Source organism: Salvelinus fontinalis, chromosome 5, assembly GCF_029448725.1.
Source record: "Salvelinus fontinalis isolate EN_2023a chromosome 5, ASM2944872v1, whole genome shotgun sequence".
Classification (NCBI taxonomy): Eukaryota; Metazoa; Chordata; class Actinopteri; order Salmoniformes; family Salmonidae; genus Salvelinus; species Salvelinus fontinalis.
The window spans coordinates 38,995,532-39,013,459 of NC_074669.1; the positions used below are offsets into that span (position 1 = coordinate 38,995,532).

The 17,928-nt window shown below is 44.5% G+C and overlaps 1 protein-coding gene across 1 annotated transcript in view; it reads left to right on the top strand.

The window, feature by feature from the left end:
• Window positions 1–2,630: 2,630 nt before the first annotated feature.
• Window positions 2,631–17,928, top strand: part of LOC129855563 (protein yippee-like 1) — a 47,009-nt gene continuing 31,711 nt past the window's right edge. The window contains exons 1-2 of the mRNA XM_055923359.1: window positions 2,631–2,778; window positions 14,211–14,523. Coding sequence (XP_055779334.1) covers window positions 14,407–14,523 — 117 coding nt within the window. The 5' untranslated portion in view covers window positions 2,631–2,778; window positions 14,211–14,406. The remainder of the gene's footprint in view (window positions 2,779–14,210; window positions 14,524–17,928) is intronic.

Consider the following 17,928-nt stretch of genomic DNA (forward strand, 5'->3'; position numbering starts at 1 on the left):
GGCCTGTTAGAGGGCAAGATGGTTGCCGTGGCAGCAGAGGGCAGATGGTTTCCATAGCAGCAGAGTGATTTCCTTGACTACAGACAGCTGAGTGCTCTGTGATGATGTGAAGACTACACTGGTTGTGTGAAGTAGAGAATATTCATACTTGTTTTAATCCAGGTGGCTCCACCTCTCATTTTAAATTTAAGCTATAATGGCAGAGCAATCCGCTATCTCAACTGTGAATTTATTTGTAAATTCTTTAAATTGCTATGTGTACAGTATTATAACAGGGGTCCAATGTAGCCATGTGTACAATAACAGGGATCCAATGTAGCCATGTGTACAATAACAGGGATCCAATGTAGCCATGTGTACAATAACAGGGATCCAATGTCGCCACGTGTTTGTTCAGTACTTTATGGCATTATGTGCCAGGAGCACCGGTTTGTGTCAAGAACTGCAACTCTGCTGGGTTTTTCACCCTCAACAGTTTCCTGTGTGTGTATCAGGAATGGTCCGCCACACAAAAGGACATCCAGCCAACTTGACACAACTGTGGGAAGCATTGAAGTCAACATGGACCAGCATCCCTGTGGAACGCTTTCAAACACCTTGTAGAGTCCATGACCCGACGAAATGAGGCTGTTCTGATCTGGGGGGAAAGGGGTGCAACTCAATATTAGGAAGGTGTTCCTAATGTTTTGAACACTGTGTACAGCTAATAAGGTGCCAGTTGTGAAGGAGCCTCAGTGTTAAAGAGAGACCCACTATCACAACATGGACAAAATAAATGCACGATTGTAATTCTAGAAATAAGTGTTTAATAAGTGTAACAGTATAACTTTAAACCGTCCCCTCGCCCCGACACGGGCGCGAACCAGGGACCTTCTGCACACATCGACAACGGTCGCCCACGAAGCGTCGTTACTCATCGCTCCACAAAAGCCACGGCCCTTTCAGAGCAAGGTGCAACACTACTTCTAGGTTTCAGAGCAAGTGACGTAACTGATTGAAACGCTAGTAGCGCGTACCCGCTAACTAACTAGCCATTTCACATCCGTTACATAAGAACAGATGACTCTAATGTCCTGTAAGGACACAACGTGGTGGTTCTGACCAGGGGTGATGTAGTTTGTATGTTTTTGTTTGTGTTTATAAAATAACTAATCAAATCTTACAACAATGAAGAAACTGGGTGTAATCTGTGCCGTGTCCCGAAGGGGGCGCTGTAGTGTAACAAATTATTCTAGTTTCCCTTAATAACTTGACAGCCTACCAATTCTCATAGGCTACAATCAGGGGTGTCAAACTCATTCCACGGAGGGCCTAGTGTCTGCAGGTTTTTGGTTTTTCCTTTCAACAAAGCCCTAGACAACCAGGTGTGGGGAGTTCCTAACTAATTAGTGATGTTAATTCATCAATCAAGTATAAGGGAGGAGCGAAAACCCGCAGACACTTGGCCCCCCGTGGAATGAGTTTGACACCTGTGGGCTACATGCATAACAGAAACTGTTATTTATTATAGTCTATTAACTAACAATATTTAGGGGGAAACGTCGTTGCATATTATATATTTTATCATTAAGCTACATTAAGTGAATGTTGTAGCCTATCCTGTCCATAGGCCTACTTTTCAATATGAATCTGAAGAGTACGTGCATCAACAGCTAAGACTACTGTCAACATATACACACCAAAACATTACGTCATGTTAACTACGTCAGATCAATAAATAAAATGGACATTGTTGATATTTTTGGCACGTGTCTTCCTCGGGGGCGCGCATCACTGAACGCTAGCCTGCAGACCTCCAGCTATTGGCCCTCGATCACATCTGAGACCGCCCCCCCTCCTGTAAAGCAATTGGTTGTTAGAGGGTTGTTCAGGAATTTAATTGGTCCTTAGTCATTGGAGAGGAGGGCAATATGATTTTATTCAGACTCTTCGTAACAAGTTCGAATGTAATGATTCATTTGGGAAAACAGCTATCGTCACACAAAAAACACAACTCATCCAATTGCAAGAATTGATACTAGAATATATTGGAAGAATCGTGCGTGGAGTCATTATTTCATCTCTAGTGCTAAACCTCGCCGAGAACAAAACAACACGGATTTTAATTCCATATATTGGACGAGCTGCAGTAGGGACGGGATAGCCTCCTGCCCAGCTGATGTCGGCGGTGACCTAGCTACATGGGAATTAACGTCATCCAGAAAACCAAGCCCGCTAATTAAGCTGCACAGTTTTTCATTTGGGACTTTAAACGTGTTGTTCCGACAGTGTAGGCAACCTACTGGATAGCAGTAACCAGCCTAGACAAGACCACATCTCTCCTTTAACTGCCCCAGCCCGCTGTGTTATTTGTGCATGGAATGAATCATTTGAGGCTCAGTCGGAATCGGCAATGATTTGCACAGACTGGAGAAAAGACCCGAGCCGACCGTATTGACGCCTAAAATAATGTACAGATAGGAACGAGTTTGTTTGTGTGGAACCCGGACCCGCATGCTGCTGCTGCTGTTCAGCCGTAGTCTTTTAGCCAGATCAGACGAGGACAACAGTATCTCCTTTATTGTTGAGTTACCTACACCGTCGGGTATTGAGTTAGTTACCTGCACCGCTCGACCGAATGGAAACATGAGTCAAACACAGTGAGGTGACGTCTCCGTCTTGGGGCCGTGGCAGCCCGTGCACAGACCAAGATCTGTGTTGTGAAAGTGACATCCAGCTTCAGCGGAGTAATTATTACCTCCGCCTACTACGTTCAAAGGGGAATAAAAAGTGTTTTGTGTAAGTATCTGTGTATCATGGTTCTGCTTCAATCGATACAATGATTACGGCAACAACAACAAAAATGGAGTTCTGGAGAGTTTAAACTTTGACATGTCCATAGGCTATAAGTAGCCCATTGGTTATAATGGGTTATAACCTAGTTATAAGTAGGCTATAATAACCACGTTGTAATTTATTTCGCATTCCTACTCGCTTTCAAAGGTCACATTGACTGATATCCAATTGATGCCGCTCAGCGGTAGGATAATGCTTAATGACAATAAAAAATCAGTCCATATGATCCAATTTTAGGATCCAGTTAAATGATTATCACGGTCAATTTCGTGTCACTGTCCTCACTTGCAGTGGGGCTTATGACATGAGATGTAGCACCGAGCGTTACAAAAAACCCGACGCAGAATACAAAACACATGACATCATCAGGCTAGCTCGACGCTTCTTCCCTCCTATAGGTTCATTGATGTTTTCCCCCGCTGTTGCCGTAATCATAACAGCACCGGACTTTTTGTTATTATTGCAAGTTAATTCGATGACACACTGCCTATAGATGCTTTCCCGCCTGTAGACTAATATTGCGTAACAGTCGTGAATGGACCGTGGTCTGCTCTATCGGGTCCAGCGATGCAGTGACCAGCGAGCGTCATCAACAATGTCGAGGCAGACACGTCTAGAGGGAATTGGGTCGGAGCCTAATATCTAAATGTTTTTATTTGATTTGAATCTGGGCAATGTAATGTGAGATAATGAGATTTGTGCGTATAGAGAAGAGAGGATGGCTGTCGCAGAGGAGATGTGGTTTTAGACATCCCATACAGGCTCAGTTATTATTTACTGTATAAGATGTATCCCAGGCTGACAGAGGTTTTAAGGTGACGCATAGCCAGTGAGAGCTGAGGACAGGATTTGTTTTTAAAGATTGGAATCAGAAAGCAATCGATGAAATACTTTACCGCCACGTGTAGGCTATGCTGTCAGTGGATTTGTTTTTTATCAATCAAAAGCAGATGTATTTATAAAGCCCTTTTTTACATCAGCTGCTGCCACAAAGTGCTGTACAGAAACCCAGCCTAAAACCCCCAAACAACAAGCAATGCAGAACTAGAAGCACGGTGGCTAGGAAAAACTCCCTAGAAAGGAAGAAACCTAGAGAGGAACCAGGCTCTGAGGGGTAGCCAGTCCTCTTCTGGCTGTGCCGGGTGGAGATGTATAAGAGTACATTGTCTTTAAGGCCAGATCGTTCTTCAAGATGTTTATAGATGACAAGCAGGGTCAAATAATAATCATGGTGGTTGCAGAGGGTGCAACAGGTCAGCAGTAATATGGATGCAGAGCCTCCGCCCCCCCATAAAACTATCTGAAGATCTCATTTAGAAATTGATTTGGTCAGAAATGTTATCCTGAAATATCAATCTTGTGCCTGTGTTTGTTCACATATAGAAGACAGAACAAATAAGCCCATATCAATATTTTATAGGAATTAAATATATTGTATTTCCCCTAACCAGTTGGTCTAAGGGACTTACATAAGCCTATGTTCTTTTTTTTAGGCAACATATTATATTCTATAACCAGCCTCACCTGCACGTATAATAAGGCATGTAGGCTTGTGTGGATCATGTCGTGATCACATATGATAATATCTCCCTGTATTTATTTACACATCCGGGTGTTTCTCCACCTCAGCCGCAGCCTCACCTTATTGGCCGCTGTAGCTGTCTGTCATAATCTGGGTCTGGCCCAGTAGTGACGTTAGACGAGGCTACCACGAACACAAAGACAACAACAAAGACGAACCGTGGAAAGGAAAGATTTAGTGATCGCTGCTGCTGGACACCTGACAACATCACTCCTTGACCATTACACAAGCACACTAGAAGGAGGACCACCGTCTCGTGATATGAAAAACAGTACCATCAAGCACACAAGTCAATATATGTCAAGATTCGCTCTGAGCAGATTCGCTTCAGGTGGTGAGTGTGATACATTGTTACAGACCGTATTGATGATGGGAGAGATAACTATATTGTTAAAGTTGATTTTGACGTGTAGAGTTTTTTTTTCTTTGTTACCGTAGTAGTTATTATTTTAGATTTGACAGCCAGAACAAAACATTGTCGTTGACCATGAAGACAAGTACATACTTGATGCATTTGGTTGTATTAACACATTAATAACATAAAAACAAACTAGATGTTGTTGAAATGAGAATGTCTATTTTGTATTATTGCTGTCTTTTGGGGGGGGGGTCGTAAAACGTGTCTCCTGTTGCTGCATCCAATGTTTTGCTCATTGGTTTGTTTGTTTTGTTGATTGGGAAGAGAAACGATAGCTGTCTTTTGTTTGGTGTTCTTCTGCATTCTTCTTCCTGTATGGGTTACCTAGAACCATACCTCAGTGGTAATGAAGCACGCTGCTTTCCTTTGTTATCAACAACAGCTCCTGCGCTCTGTTCTGCCGGGCGAATCTTTTTCTTTTGTTAGATTTTCACACTGCTGCTTCGAGGTTTCGTGTCATAACTCTTAAATCACATATCCCTCCCTTATATGTAGCTCAATGACAGTAGTGCAAGTTAATTTGAGCTGACGTCAAAGATGTATTTTTTATCATGTATAATATAGCGTTTCCTATTTGTGGGTATGAGGATGCCTGGACACGTGAAAGATATCCATGCTGGTTTGGTTGGCTAGCTGTGAGACCGCCAGGCTCGAAGCTCCCGTGGTCTTTCTGAGGTAGCGAGGCATCATGGATCCAGACAAGGAAACCAAATACATTAATTTCACCAGCCAGACCAACCTGGACTCAGGAGTAGACGTTACATATTAAACGTAGATCCAGGGCAGGCAAATTAGTATGATATTAATTGTGGATGTCCATCATCCATTTTCGTATGATATGTTATGAATTAGAATTATTATGACATGTTACTAATTGCAATTCGTACAATATGTTACACATTTGCTAAACATATAGTAGGAATTCCTATTTGTTGTGGCTAACGTTAGCTAGGTGGCTAATGGTAATTCTAGCTAGATGGCAAGCATGAGCTAGGCTAGCGGTCAATGTTAAAGCGTTATGTTAGGGTTAGCTAACATGCTATGTAGCTAAAAAAAGTAGTAAGAAGTTGCTAATTATCTAAAATGCTAAAGTTGTCCATGATGAGAATCGAACACACAACCTTTGGTTTGCTGGGCATTCGTGTTATACGCCCACCCTACTTTCGTTTTTTGCCTTAAGTAATCTTCTATCTTATATAACCATACCAAACGTAGAATATACTAATATCAGTGTCCTGGCTTTACGTTTTATATGTTACGTCTAGTCTGAGACCAGGCTGGCTAATCAGCCACATACACTGTGGGTGTTTCTCAATGTGCATACTTCCGTGCTCCACACTCTCATGCGCCGATGATTCTCCGACCACGTTCTCTTGAGAACGTTCTTGTGAGGACGAGAGTGTGAAGAATGCATTAAACAGTACATTGGAGAAGCACTCGCACTGTATTATCAAAGATTTTTCAACTGAACCAAGATAGACCACAGTCCGTCCTTTCAAATGAGCAAATGAGTCATAGTGTGCAGAGCCATGCACGAGCTAGAGAGATCCTATTGGCGCTTTCTTGCATTTATTTGCATATACCCATTAGGGAACGCCTACTCTGTGAAGTGCACGTGTGCAATAATTCAATTCACCTTTGCACTCCTTCTAAACAACTTTTATTTTTTTAACTTTGGCAAAGGGTAAAGTCTACAGAACTTAGTCCACTCTGTTCGTAAGAGATTCTAGTTTTGGGAACAGAACACTGTATTGAGATCAAATGTTTCATCAATGACAAAATGTGCAGAATGTCGTCCAAAATCCATCTCGTTCTATCTTCTCCCACTGCCGACCACTGGGCTTCCTCTCACTACCATATTTGGTAGTGAATGGAATCGCCAAGCGGATGCTTCACATTTATACATCTGGTGAAATATCTGGCTCATTGTTCTGTGATATTACCTCACCCTTCACCTCCCCTTCCTCTAAGATATACACAAAAAGCAAAATGACCTAGAACTAATGTTACGCAAGGTAGCTACCAATTATTCGTGGCTAGCCAGTTAGTCCTATTGACTTACTATGGATTTACCCATTAACTGAACTGTCTTCCAGCCAGAACAATGGCAATAGAGACTAAGCAAGATATACACAAAGCAACAGTTTTACTTCATATCTATCAGCTAGCTATATGTGAATCATAATAATGTAGCTAACCAGATCGTTTAACAGGCAAAAATGGCCTAAAACAAATACTATGCAAGAGAGATGTCAATTCTTTGTGGGTAGTTGGCTAACAATTCTTTGTCGCTATCTGACTAGCTAACAATACTAGTAGTTAGCCAGTTAGCCCTATTAACTTATTATGGGCTTACGATCTACATTACAGTAAACATGCCAAAATGAACATTATCAAGATAAAATGTTGTAGTCAGGCAACATTTCATTCCGAAGTCGAAATGTATTTTCTCTCACTTCATCTCAAATAATGGCAGCCATTGATTGGAAGAAATTTTTCGGCATTTTTTTTTTTTTTTTTACATGGTTGCATCATATTTTTGTGCATACTTTCCGTTGAAGCTTGAATTGATGCATGCTTCAAAATATGTACAGACAGAGTACGCATTCGATAAGGGCCCTCCGTTTCTCATACTTTGATTTGGACCCATTTGGTGCTCAGAGCACGGTGGTATGCATTTTGAGAAACACCTTGTATATACAAAAGTATGTGGACACCCCTTCAAGTTGGTGAATTTGGCTATTTCAGCCACACCCGTTGCTGACAGGTGTATAAAATCGAGCACACCGCCATGCAATCTCCATAGACAAACATTGGCAGTAGAATGGCCTTACTGAAGAGCTCAGTGACTTTCAACGTGGCACCATCATAGGATGCCGCCTTTCCAACAAGTCAGTTCGTCAAATTTCTGCCCTGTTAGAGCTGTGCCGGTCAACTGTAAGTGCTGTTATTGCGAAGTGGAAACGTCTAGGAGCAACAACGGCTCAGCCGTGAAGTGGTAGGCCACACAAGCTCACAGAACAGGACCGCCGAGAGCTGAAGCAAGTAGCGCGTAAAAATCGTCTGACCTCGGTTGTAACGCTCACTGTCGTGTTCCAAACTGCCTCTGGAAGCAACGTCAGCACAAGCTGTTCATCGGCAGCTTCATGAAATGGGTTTCCATGGCCAGTTTCCAAGCCTAAGATCTCCATGCGCAATGCCAAGCGTCGGCTGGAGTGGTGTAAAGCTCACATTGGTCTCTCTGGAGCAGTGGAAATGCGTTCTCTGGAGTGATGAATCACGCTTCACCATCTGGCAGTCCGACGGACAGATCTGGGTTTGGTGGATGCCAGGAGAACGCTACCTGCCCCAATGCATAGTGCCAACTGTAAAGTTTGGTGGAGGAGGAATAATGGTTGCACATTGGATGTGCTGGACGACAGTATATTGATAGCAGGAGATTCCTGATTCGTCTGCTAGCTAATGGGATCTTACACCACAATATCTAACAGGTAACATACAGTATATATATATACATCAGGACATATACATAGTGGACTCTTACACATTGTAAATATGACAATATAATACAGTATTTCAGAACGTGACTTACCGCTTGCATGTCAATGTTAGTAGACTGGGAAGAATTAACATTCGCAATCTCTCCCCCCTATCTGTAAGCATGACCAATGGCATAACACCTTATTGATATGTAAATTTAACCAACCAATTGGAATACATAAAAATGTAATACAGATTTCTGCAGTGTCAAGTAGAAACATAAACAACCCTGTTACAGAGGCTCGACGCGTCACGGAAGGTCTTTGTTTGTAAAGAATGGCATTAGATAAAGATGTCATTCTTTTTGTATCATTAAAACACATCATTCACCCATTAAAACAGTAGCAGGGTCCCCCCAGGGTGAAATTCACCCATTAAAACAGTAGCAGGGTCCCCCCAGGGTGAAATTCCCCATTAAAACAGTAGCAGGGTCCCCCCAGGGTGAAATTCCCCATTAAAACAGTAGCAGGGTCCCCCCAGGGTGAAATTCCCCATTAAAACAGTAGCAGGGTCCCCCCAGGGTGAAATTCCCCATTAAAACAGTAGCAGGGTCCCCCCAGGGTGAAATGCCCCATTAAAACAGTAGCAGGGTCCCCCCAGGGTGAAATTCCCCATTAAAACAGTAGCAGGGTCCCCCCCAGGGTGAAATTCACCCATTAAAACAGTAGCAGGGTCCCCCAGGGTGAAATTCCCCCATTAATACAGTAGCAGGGCTCCCCCAGGGTGAAATTCACCCATTAAAACAGTAGCAGGGTCCCCCCAGGATGAAATTCCCCATTAAAACAGTAGCAGGGTCCCCCAGGGTGAAATTCACCCATTAAAACAGTAGCAGGGTCTCTCCAGGGTGAAATTCACCCATTAAAACAGTAGCAGGGTCCCCCCAGTGTGGAATTCACCCATTAAAACAGTAGCAGGGTCCCCCCAGGGTGAAATTCACCCATTTAAAACAGTAGCAGGGTACCCCCAGGGTGAAATTCACCCATTAAAACAGTAGCAGGGTCCCCCCAGGGTGAAATTCCCCCATTAATACAGTAGCAGGGTCCCACAGGGTGAAATTCACCCATTAAAACAGTAGCAGGGTCCCCAGGGTGAAATTCCCCCATTTAATACAGTAGCAGGGTCCCCCCAGGGTGAAATTCACCATTAATACAGTAGCAGGGTCCCCCCAGGGTGAAATTCATCATTAAAACAGTAGCAGGGTCCCCCCAGGGTGAAATTACCCATTAAAACAGTAGCAGGGTCCCCCCAGGGTAGAATTCCCCATTAAACCAGTAGCAGGGTCCCCCCAGGGTGAAATTCACCCATTAAACCAGTAGCAGGGTCCCCCCAGGGTGAAATCCACCCATTAATACAGTAGCAGGGTCCCCCCAGGGTGAAATCCACCCATTAAAACAGTAGCAGGGTCCCCCCAGGGTGAAATCCACCCATTAAAACAGTAGCAGGGTCCCCCCAGGGTGAAATTCCTCATTCATCTGTGTCATGGTTTTCGGACATGAGATGACTTTCTCTCTTACACACACAACGCCATTTTGGCAGTGCTCTCTGGTAATGTGCTTGTATTTTTAAAGGTGTTTACAAGCTGATTGACACAGGGGGAGGGTTGTGAACGGGAGAGGCTGCTACATGGACACGCATGGTGCCCAAATTGATGACGTATGACACGCAGCTGAGTATGGAGCTGAAATGAACGGACTGGCTTCAGGCAGTCGTCCCGACGAGTCCTTCTCGGATAGTTTATGTAACAACATTAGCATGGTGCTATTTAAAACTAGCAAAAATAAAGTTAATTTTGATGGGACAAGGAGAAATAACTTTTAGTATTTGGTCACCATCTAGCATCTGGATGTCACCTTGACATGCCAGCTAACGACAAGCCAGTGTGAATGACCAATACAACGGTCCTGTTTAGAGGTGCTTCCCACCGGGCGGCTGCATCATGTCGCTGGCGGTAGCTAACGTAGCAAATTTGTTCCATTCCACTGATGTATATTTCCAGTAGGAAAGCAGCCTACATGAGAGGAACCTTGTACTGTTGGTAGTAACCATCTGGATGTCACCGTGATGTCACCGTGATGCCACCGTGATGTCACCGTGATGTCACCGTGATGCGGTAATACTACTCAACGAGGAGAGTTGTCACGTCCTTCCTTCGCACCCGAGTCCCGATTGACGCCCACTGCTGTCCTGCAGTAACTTGGAGGGAAGTAGTTAGATAGTGGAGTCAATATCAGGCCAGAAAGGAGAGGGAAGTAGTTAGATAGTGGAGTCAATATCAGGCCAGAAAGGAGAGGGAAGTAGTTAGATAGTGGAGTCAATATCAGGCCAGAAAGGAGAGGGAAGTAGTTAGATAGTGGAGTCAATATCAGGCCAGAAAGGAGAGGGAAGTAGTTAGATAGTGGAGTCAATATCAGGCCAGAAAGGAGAGGGAAGTAGTTAGATAGTGGAGTCAATAAGGAGCGGGAAGTAGCTGGATAGTGGAGTCAATAAGGAGAGGGAAGTCAATATCAGGCCAGTAAGGAGAGGGAAGTAGTTAGATAGTGGAGTCAATATCAGGCCAGTAAGGAGAGGGAAGTAGTTGGATAGTGGAGTCAATATCAGGCCAGTAAGGAGAGGGAAGTAGTTAGATAGTGGAGTCAATATCAGGCCAGTAAGGAGAGGGAAGTAGTTGGATAGTGGAGTCAATATCAGGCCAGTAAGGAGAGGGGAGTAGCTAGATAGTGGAATCAAAATCAGGCCAGTAAGGAGAGGGAAGTAGCTGGATAGTGGAGTCAATATCAGGCCAGTAAGGAGAGGGGAGTAGCTAGATAGTGGAGTCAATATCAGGCCAGTAAAGAGAGGGAAGTAGTTAGATAGTGGAGTCAATATCAGGCCAGTAAGGCGAGGGAAGTAGTTAGTGGAGTCAATATCAGGCCAGTAAGGAGAGGGAAGTAGCTAGATAGTGGAGTCAATATCAGGCCAGTAAGGCGAGGGAAGTAGTTAGATAGTGGAGTCAATATCAGGCCAGTAAGGAGAGGGAAGTAGCTAGATAGTGGAGTCAATATCAGGCCAGTAAGGAGAGGGAAGTAGTTAGATAGTGGAGTCAATATCAGGTCAGTAAGGAGAGGGAAGTAGTTAGATAGTGGAGTCAATATCAGGCCAGTAAGGAGAGGGAAGTAGTTAGATAGTGGAGTCAATATCAGGCCAGTAAGGAGAGGGAAGTAGTTAGATAGTGGAGTCAATATCAGGTCAGTAAGGAGAGGGAAGTAGTTAGATAGTGGAGTCAATATCAGGCCAGTAAGGAGAGGGAAGTAGTTAGATAGTGGAGTCAATATCAGGTCAGTAAGGAGAGGGAAGTAGTTAGATAGTGGAGTCAATATCAGGCCAGTAAGGAGAGGGAAGTAGTTAGATAGTGGAGTCAATATCAGGCCAGTAAGGAGAGGGAAGTAGTTAGATAGTGGAGTCAATATCAGGTCAGTAAGGAGAGGGAAGTAGTTAGATAGTGGAGTCAATATCAGGCCAGTAAGGAGAGGGGAGTAGTTAGATAGTGGAGTCAATATCAGGCCAGTAAGGAGAGGGAAGTAGCTAGATAGTGGAGTCAATATCAGGCCAGTAAGGAGAGGGATGTAGTTAGATAGTGGAGTCAATATCAGGCCAGAAAGGAGAGGGAAGTAGTTAGATAGTGGAGTCAATATCAGGCCAGTAAGGAGAGGGAAGTAGTTAGATAGTGGAGTCAATATCAGGCCAGTAAAGAGAGGGAAGTAGTTAGATAGTGGAGTCAATATCAGGCCAGTAAGGAGAGGGAAGTAGTTAGATAGTGGAGTCAATATCAGGTCAGTAAGGAGAGGGAAGTAGTTAGATAGTGGAGTCAATATCAGGCCAGTAAGGAGAGGGAAGTAGTTAGATAGTGGAGTCAATATCAGGCCAGAAAGGAGAGGGAAGTAGTTAGATAGTGGAGTCAATATCAGGCCAGTAAGGAGAGGGAAGTAGTTAGATAGTGGAGTCAATATCAGGCCAGAAAAGAGAGGGAAGTAGTTAGATAGTGGAGTCAATATCAGGCCAGTAAGGAGAGGGAAGTAGTTAGATAGTGGAGTCAATATCAGGCCAGTAAGGAGAGGGGAGTAGTTAGATAGTGGAGTCAATATCAGGCCAGTAAGGAGAGGGAAGTAGCTAGATAGTGGAGTCAATATCAGGCCAGTAAAGAGAGGGAAGTAGTTAGATAGTGGAGTCAATATCAGGGTGAGTGACAGCTACATAGCTTTTTTAGTCAGATAAAACTGAATGATTCTGAAAACTCCCAAATCTCAATTTCGTCAGACAAGTTTGAAATTCTCGCTGAATTGTCTAGTCACACGCATAAAGTAGCTAGCTGGGGAGGATTCATCAGGAGGACTGACTGACCAATCAATCTCCACTCAACTCTCGCTGCGTGACATACAGTACCAGTCAAATGTTTGGAGACACCTACTCATTTTAGGGTTTTTCTTTATTTTTACTATTTCCTACCTTGTAAAATAATAGGTGAAGACATCAAAACAATGAAATAACACATATGGAATCATATAGTAACCAAAAAAGTGTTAAATAAATAAAAATATATTTTATATTTGAGATTATTCAAAGTAGCCTCCCTTTGCCTTGATGACAGCTTTGCACACTCTTGGCATTCTCTCAACCAGCTTCATGATGTCGTCACCTGGAATGCATTTCAATTAACAGGTGTGCCTTGTTAAAAGTTAATTTGTGGAATTCCTTTCCTTCTTCATGCATTTGAGCCAATCAGTTGTGTTGTGACAAGGTAGGGTTGGTATACAACCACCGTGTCTTTGTGAGACGCAAAGTAGGTGAACAGATGATCTCCGCATATGTGGTTCCACCGTGAAGCATGGAGGAGGAGGTGTGATGGTGCTTTGCTGGTGACACTGTCAGTGATTTATTTAGAATTCAAGGCACAATTACTCAGCATGGCTACCACAGCATTCTGCAGCGATATGCCACCCCGTCTGGTTTGGGCTTAGTGGGACTATCATTTGTTTTTCAACAGGACATGAGATGGTTTGTGATGAGTTGCAGCCAAAAGCAGCCAACAAGTGCTCAGCATATGTGGGAACTCCTTCAAGACTTTTGGAAAAGCATTCCAGGTGAAGCTGGTTGAGAGAATGCCAAGAGTGTGCAAAGCTGTCATCAAAGCAAAGTGTGACTTTGAAGAATCTAAAATATATTTTGTTTTGTTTAACACTTTCTTGGTTACTACATGATAGCATATGTGTTATTTCATAGTTGTGATGTCTTCACTGTTATCAGCATGTTAAATGTGCAACCAGAGGGAAAACAATTCTAGACCACCTTTACTCCACACACAGGGATGCGTACAAAGCTCTCCCTCGTCCTCCATTTGGCAAATCTGACCATAATTCTATCCCCCTGATTCCTGGTCAGATGAAGTGGTCAGATGAAGCAGATGCTAAGCTACAGGACTGTTTTGCTATCACAGACTAGAATATGTTCCGGGATTCTTCCAATGGCATCGAGGACGTCGTCCCCACAGTGACTGATCAGTTGAAGTCGGAAGTTTACATACCCCTTAGCCAAATACATTTAAACTGAGTTTTTCACAATTCCTGATATTTAATCTTAGTAGAAATTCCCTGTCTTAGGTCAGTTAGGATCACCACTTTATTTTAAGATTGTGAAATGTCAGAATAATAGTAGAGAGAATTATTTATTTCAGCTTTTATTTCTTTCATCACATTCCCAATGGGTGAGAAGTTTACATTGCCTCAAATAGTATTTGGTGTGAACACCCACTCCTCTCTCCTCTCCTAACTGTCTTAATAGTCTTCCTGTCTTCCTCTCCAGGTGTAGTTTCCTCGTGGTTGCTGTGTGGAGCCTGCCGCCACACACCCACCCCTCAACAACGACGGCTTTTGCGTGCATCTTCCAGTGCTTCTTCTGTCAACAAGTTCAGCAGAGCTGCTGCTCGTCCGCCGCTAGCCCGGACGCCGCAGCCCCCGGCACATCAGCCACTCACAGCCCAGAGCCCCGCCCATGTGACATGGTGAAGATGACCAAGTCGAAGACGTTCCAGGCATACCTGCCCTCGTGTCATCGCACCTACAGCTGTATACACTGTCGGGCACACCTGGCCAACCACGACGAACTCATCTCTAAGGTAGGGGGGCTGGGGGCGCGCGCATACACACACACACACACACACACACAATGCAACGTGATCCAGTGCATTTTCACACACACTACAAAAAAATATCAACTTCGTTTTGTTGACTAGATCAGAATCAATCAAGTTGTTTACCAGGGAGCAGATCTAGAGCTAGCTGGTTACCACTCCAATCAAGTTGTTTACCAGGGAGCAGATCCAGAGCTAGCTGGTTACCACTCCAATCAAGTTGTTTACCAGGGAGCAGATCTAGAGCTAGCTGGTTACCACTCCAATCAAGTTGTTTACCAGGGAGCAGATCTAGAGCTAGCTGGTTACCACTCCAATCAAGTTGTTTACCAGGGAACAGATCTAGAGCTAGCTGGTTACCACGCCAGACACCTAAGCTGATTACCCAGCGAGCCAAAGGGAATCAGCCTCTGAACTCCACCCATGTTGTCAACATCTATTAGCCTCCTTTATGGATGAGCAGACGACCTACTGTACCTGCAGACGACCTACTGTACCTGCAGGCTACCTTCCTGCAGGCTACCAAGCTGCAGACTACCTTCCTGCAGACTACCAAGCTGCATGCTACCTACCTACAGACTACCTTCCTGCAGACTAACTACTGTACCTGCAGACTACCTACCTGCAGACTACCTACCTGCAGACTACCTACCTGCAGACTACCTTCCTGCAGACTACCAAGCTGCAAGCTACCTACCTGCAGACTACCTTCCTGCAGACTAACTACTGTACCTGCAGACTACCTACCTGCAGACTACCTACCTGCAGACTACCTACCTGCAGACTACCTACCTGCAGACTACCTACCTGCAGACTACCTACCTGCAGACTACCTACCTGCAGACTACCTACCTGCAGACTACCTACCTGCAGACTACCTTCCTGCAGACTAACTACCTGCAGACTACCTACCTGCAGACTACCTACCTGCAGACTACCTACCTGCAGACTACCTACCTGCAGACTACCTACCTGAAGACTACCTACCTGCAGACTACCTACCTGCAGACTACCTACCTGCAGACTACCTACCTGCAGACTACCTACCTGCAGACTACCTACCTGCAGACTACCTACCTGCAGACTACCTACCTGCAGACTACCTACCTGCAGACTACCTTCCTGCAGACTACCTTCCTGTAGACTACCTTCCTGCAGACTACCTTCCTGCAGACTAACTACCTGCAGACTACCTTCCTGCAGACTACCTACTGTACCTGCAGACTACCTTCCTGCAGACTACCTACCTGCAGACTACCTACCTGCAGACTACCTTACTGCAGACTACCTTACTGCAGACTACCTACCTGCAGACTACCTACCTGCAGACTACCTTCCTGCAGACTACCTTCCTGCAGACTACCTACCTGCAGACTACCTACCTGCAGACTAACTACCTGCAGACTACCTTCCTGCAGACGACCTACCTGCAGACTACCTACCTGCAGACTACCTACCTGTAGACTACCTTCCTGCAGACTACCTACCTGCAGACTACCTTCCTGCAGACTACCTTCCTGCAGACTACCTACCTGCAGACTACCTACCTGCAGACTACCTACCTGCAGACTACCTTACTGCAGACTACCTACCTGCAGACTACCTACCTGCAGACTACCTACCTGCAGACTACCTACCTGCAGACTACCTACCTGCAGACTACCTACCTGCAGACTACCTACCTGCAGACTACCTACCTGCAGACTACCTACCTGCAGACTACCTACCTGCAGACTACCTTCCTGCAGACTACCTTCCTGCAGACTACCTTACTGCAGACTACCTTACTGCAGACTACCTACCTGCAGACTACCTACCTGCAGACTACCTACCTGCAGACTACCTTACTGCAGACTACCTTACTGCAGACTACCTTACTGCAGACTACCTACCTGCAGACTACCTACCTGCAGACTACCTTCCTGCAGACTACCTACCTGCAGACTACCTACCTGCAGACTACCTTCCTGCAGACTACCTTCCTGCAGACTACCTTCCTGCAGACTACCTACCTGCAGACTACCTACCTGTAAACTACCTTCCTGCAGACTACCTTCCTGCAGACTACCTTCCTGCAGACTACCTACCTGCAGACTACCTACCTGCAGACTACCTTCCTGCAGACTACCTTACTGCAGACTACCTTCCTGCAGACTACCTTCCTGCAGACTACCTTCCTGCAGACTACCTACCTGCAGACTACCTACATGCAGACTACCCACTGTACCTGCAGACTACCCACCTGCAGACTACCTACCTGCAGACTACCTACCTGCAGACTACCTACCTGCAGGCTACCTACCTGCAGACTACCTACCTGCAGGCTACCTACCTGCAGACTACCTTCCTGCAAACTACCTACCTGCAGACTACCTACCTGCAGACTACCTACCTGCAGACTACCTACCTGCAGACTACCTACCTGTAGACTAACTACCTGCAGACTACCTACCTGTAGACTACCTTCCTGCAGACTACCTACCTGCAGGCTACCTTCCTGCAGACTACCTACTGTACCTGCAGACTACCTACCTGCAGACTACCTACCTGTAGACTAACTACCTGCAGACTACCTACCTGTAGACTACCTACCTGTAGACTACCTACCTGCAGACTACCTTACTGCAGACTACCTTTCTGCAGACTACCTTACTGCAGACTACCTTCCTGCACAACCCCTGTTTGTTTAGTTAGTAGGTGGGTGGGTGGGTGTGTGTGGGTATGTGTATATGTATATATATATCTATATAATATCTATATCTATATCTATATAATATCTATATAATATCTATATCTATATAATATCTATATATATCTATACAATATCTATATCTATATAATATCTATATCTATATAATATCTATATCTATATATATCTATATCTCTTGAGATCTTTGTACTAGTCTCTGTGTGTGAAGGTGATATAGAGCTTTTCCCCTCTGACATGGTGGTAGAAATGAAGTAAAATGGATTTCAGTTGTCCTGCATTAATGTCACCGGCCACTAGGAGCAGCACCTCTTACAGCTTCTACCCCCCAAGCCAGACTACTGAACAATTCATCAAATGGCTATGACTATTTTCATTTTTTTTCATTGCTGTTACTCACTGTTTATTATCTATGAATACCCCTACCTATATATACATATTACCTCAATTACCTCAACTAACCTGTACCCCTGCACATTAACTCAGTACCAGTACCTCCTGTATATAGCCTCAATGTTATTTTTTTAACTAAGATCGCTCACCGGTTGTTGTTAACAAAGTGACCCCTCCTCTGAGGCAATTCTGTCCTGACGAAGCATAGAAGTTTCTAGTTGAATTAGCCGTATGTACAGGACAGAATTGATGTACACCGTCCAACAAAATGCTTCATGACAAGTTCCTTC